The 3,388-nt window shown below is 36.2% G+C and overlaps 1 protein-coding gene across 1 annotated transcript; it reads left to right on the top strand.

Annotated features, from left to right (window-relative positions):
• The first annotated feature begins 1,421 nt into the window (after nucleotides 1–1,421).
• On the top strand, nucleotides 1,422–2,777 carry LOC113737317 (crocetin glucosyltransferase, chloroplastic). The gene has a single exon (XM_027264565.1). It carries the CDS (start codon nucleotides 1,422–1,424, stop codon nucleotides 2,775–2,777), a length of 1,356 nt encoding a protein of 451 aa, XP_027120366.1.
• Nucleotides 2,778–3,388: the final 611 nt, after the last annotated feature.

The following is a 3,388-nucleotide window of genomic DNA, read 5'->3' as shown; positions in this document are numbered from 1 at the left end:
TACCTTTCTTTATTTATTTACAAAAGATCACCTACAAGATTCACCATTTCATTCAAGGCTATAAAAGTTCAAAGCAAAATTTTTTTTTTTTTTAAATTAGTGGTTTTCTCTTGATAAAATAACTCACGGCACTAAATTTCCTGAGTTTAAAGACACTCAAGGGAATGTGTCTCAGACACTGGTCTAAAATTATAAGTGTACTTATACTAAAACACAAGCCTTTTTCTGGTGTTACTTCCGTTTTTTTTTTTTGGGGTCACTTTTTATAATGCTATCTTAACGCCTTATAATTTACCAAGAACGCAGTAACTTGCAAAATTATCATCTCATTTGAGGCTAACAAAGTCCAAAGAATGAAAAAAATGTTTTAATTGGTAGTTTTAATTTGGTAATTAATTATTCAATCCATTTAATTTTCTAGATTTAAATACGCTCACAAAATTTACCTCAATCACTAGTTATTATTAGGGATAGCAGCGGGGTGGATTTGGAGTGAAAAAGCAAAGTGGTTTGATGGAAAGTCCCGAAGCCTCAATCCACTTACGTATACTTCAAATTACCATTAAACAAAACTGGCACTTACAAAAAGAATCAAAAAATTAATTGTCCCTTTCTTACATCTCCCTTTTTGCTTAGCTTATTGATGAAACAAAACAACAGAAGATCACTATAAATTGCAATATATGGATAGAAATTACAGTAAATATCACTGTATTTAATATATGGTTTCCACTTTCTAGAGATGCAATACTTAAAAGGTAAGAAGCCAATTAATTGGTGAGATTTAGGAAGTAAAATATATGCTTGGGAAGGCTAATGATAGAAGGATTTTAAGATTCATTACTTTCTGTTATTTTGAGAAAATCTTGGAATGCAATGCTTAAAAGGTAAGAAGCCAATTGGTGAGATTTATGAAGTAAAATATATGCCATTATAAAAAAAAAAAGAGTAAAATATATGCTTGGGAAGGCTAATGATAGAAGGATTTTAAAATTCATTACTTTCTGGATTTTTGAGAAAATCTTGAGATTTGCAAATGATTTGCCATGTAGGGTTAAGTATCTCACTCTTAATTCTGCTCTTTGTATTTAGAGTAGGAGTAGACTTACCATTTTTTAGCCAAATTGGTCTCTGCAATTCCCTTCCAATTCCAACCTTTTGTATGTATAAGCCTTTAGAAATTAGACCTATACATACATGTTATAAACAGGTAGCATCTTCCCTTGTTGAGCAATCAAGGAAGGACACAGACCAACATTCACCATTTCAAAGGTTCTTGCAAACTTCTCGGGCACAAACCTGAACCAAGAATACAATACTTTCTTCAGTCTACACATCTGAGTGCTGCCTAATCATTCATATCCTTAGTTAAAAACTTCATAGGCCTAAATAAATCATTCGAAAAACGGAAAAATTGACAAATGGCACAACCCCACATTTTGATTGTGAGTTATCCAGCCCAAGGCCACATTAATCCGTCCCTTCAATTAGCCAACAAACTCATCAAAATTGGAGTAGAAGTTACCTTAGCCACCAGTCATTTTGCCCTGCCGGTTGTCCCCAAAGCCTCATGCAAAGTATCTAACGACTTCCATTTTGCAGCCATTTCAGATGGTTATCCTAATGGATTCAAACCTCAAGGTCTTGATGTTGATCATGTCAATGCACTCAAAAAATACGGCCCAGAAACCCTTCGAAATGTAATCCAAGCTAGCGCTGAAACAGGCCGTCCTGTTACCTGCATTGTCCACACTTTAATCCTCCCATGGGCTGCAGAGGTGGCGCGTGAATATCACATTCCATGGACTCTCCTTTGGATTCAACCAGCCACAGTTCTGGGAATAACTTACTATTACTTCAATGGATATGAAGATGAGATCAGGAATTGTTATGAGCCCTCCTGGTCCATTCAAATGCCGGGAGCACCATTGCTCACAACACTTGATCTTCCTTCTTTTATGCTTCCCTCAAGCTCAAGTACACAAAATGTTGCTCTTTTAATGGTTAAGGAGCAAATGAAGATGATAGATGAAGAAGAAAATCCGTATGTGCTGGTGAATACTTTTGATGCACTTGAGCCTCGTGCTCTCAAAGCGATTGACAAGTATAACCTGATTGGAATTGGACCGTTGATTGACTTTCCTTTTTCAGAAGGAAGTGGTGATGTTATGCAGGAGGAGGAATATTATATGGGGTGGTTGAAATCACAGCCTAGATCATCAGTTGTCTATGTAGCATTTGGCAGTCTTTTGACGCCATCGAAACATCAGATGGAGAAGATTGCAAGAGGGTTATTGGAGTGTAAAAGGCCGTTTTTGTGGGTGATAAGAGCAAGGGATGATGGAGAAGAAGAGAAGCTAAGTTGCATTAAGGAATTAGAACAAAAGGGGTTGATAATTCCATGGAGTTCTCAAATTGAAGTTTTAAAACATCCCTCATTAGGATGTTTTGTTACGCATTGTGGATGGAACTCAACTCTGGAGACTATCACTTTGGGAGTGCCAGTGGTGGCATTTCCTCTGTGGGCTGATCAAGGGACAAATGCCAAACTAATTCAAGATGTGTGGAGGATTGGAGTTAGGGTGGTCCCAAATAAAGATGGCCTTGTTGAGAGTGATGAGATCAGAAGGTGCATAGAATTGGTCATGGATGGCGGAGAAAATGGGCTAGAATTTGGTTGGAATGTCAAGAAGTGGAAAGATTTGGCTGGGGAAGCAATGGTGGAAGGTGGATTATCGGACACAAATCTAAAAGCATTTGCTTTTAAAGATGTCTGAAAAGATTGTTAGGTTGGTTTAATCTAGTATTGTAGTTTCCCTTATGGGGATCCCTTGGGTTTTTCAGTTTTCTATAGCTGTTGATCTAGTTTATGCTTCTTGTTTTTCTTCATCTTTTTTGATCCTTTACTAGTGTTTTGGCCTTTTAGACATTGTGTGCTTGTTTTGAATCTTTAGGGTCTAATTGGTTACATGCGAATTGCTTATGCAAATAAAAAAGAAATGCAGTCCTGCAATTTCCTATCAAATGATAATACTCTGATGGTTTAAATGATTAAATTTGTTGTATACACTTAAAGCTGCTCATTATTGTTATTTTAAGATATGGCTTCCCATATAATCCAGGAAATAGAGAGTCTTGGAAGTTGAGTAATTGACAAAAAAAAAAAAATAGTGTAAGGAGGTTACACTGGCACCAATTGAAGTTTAGAAGAGAGTGACTCTAAATTACCGAAAGCTTTGTAATGACTTTATGCTACTTCCCCATATGTTCATTTTTTGTTTTCAGAACGGAAGCGAGAATGGAAGAAATGAGAAGGAAAATGGAGAATCCAATCCTTAATTTCAAACAATGGATTAAGACTCTTCATAACTAGGTTATTTAATTTTGA

This window comes from Coffea arabica, chromosome 3e, assembly GCF_036785885.1.
Source record: "Coffea arabica cultivar ET-39 chromosome 3e, Coffea Arabica ET-39 HiFi, whole genome shotgun sequence".
In the NCBI taxonomy this organism is placed as follows: Eukaryota; Viridiplantae; Streptophyta; class Magnoliopsida; order Gentianales; family Rubiaceae; genus Coffea; species Coffea arabica.
The sequence above is the reverse complement of the archived record's forward strand: the minus strand, read 5'-3'. Positions and strand labels throughout refer to the sequence as shown.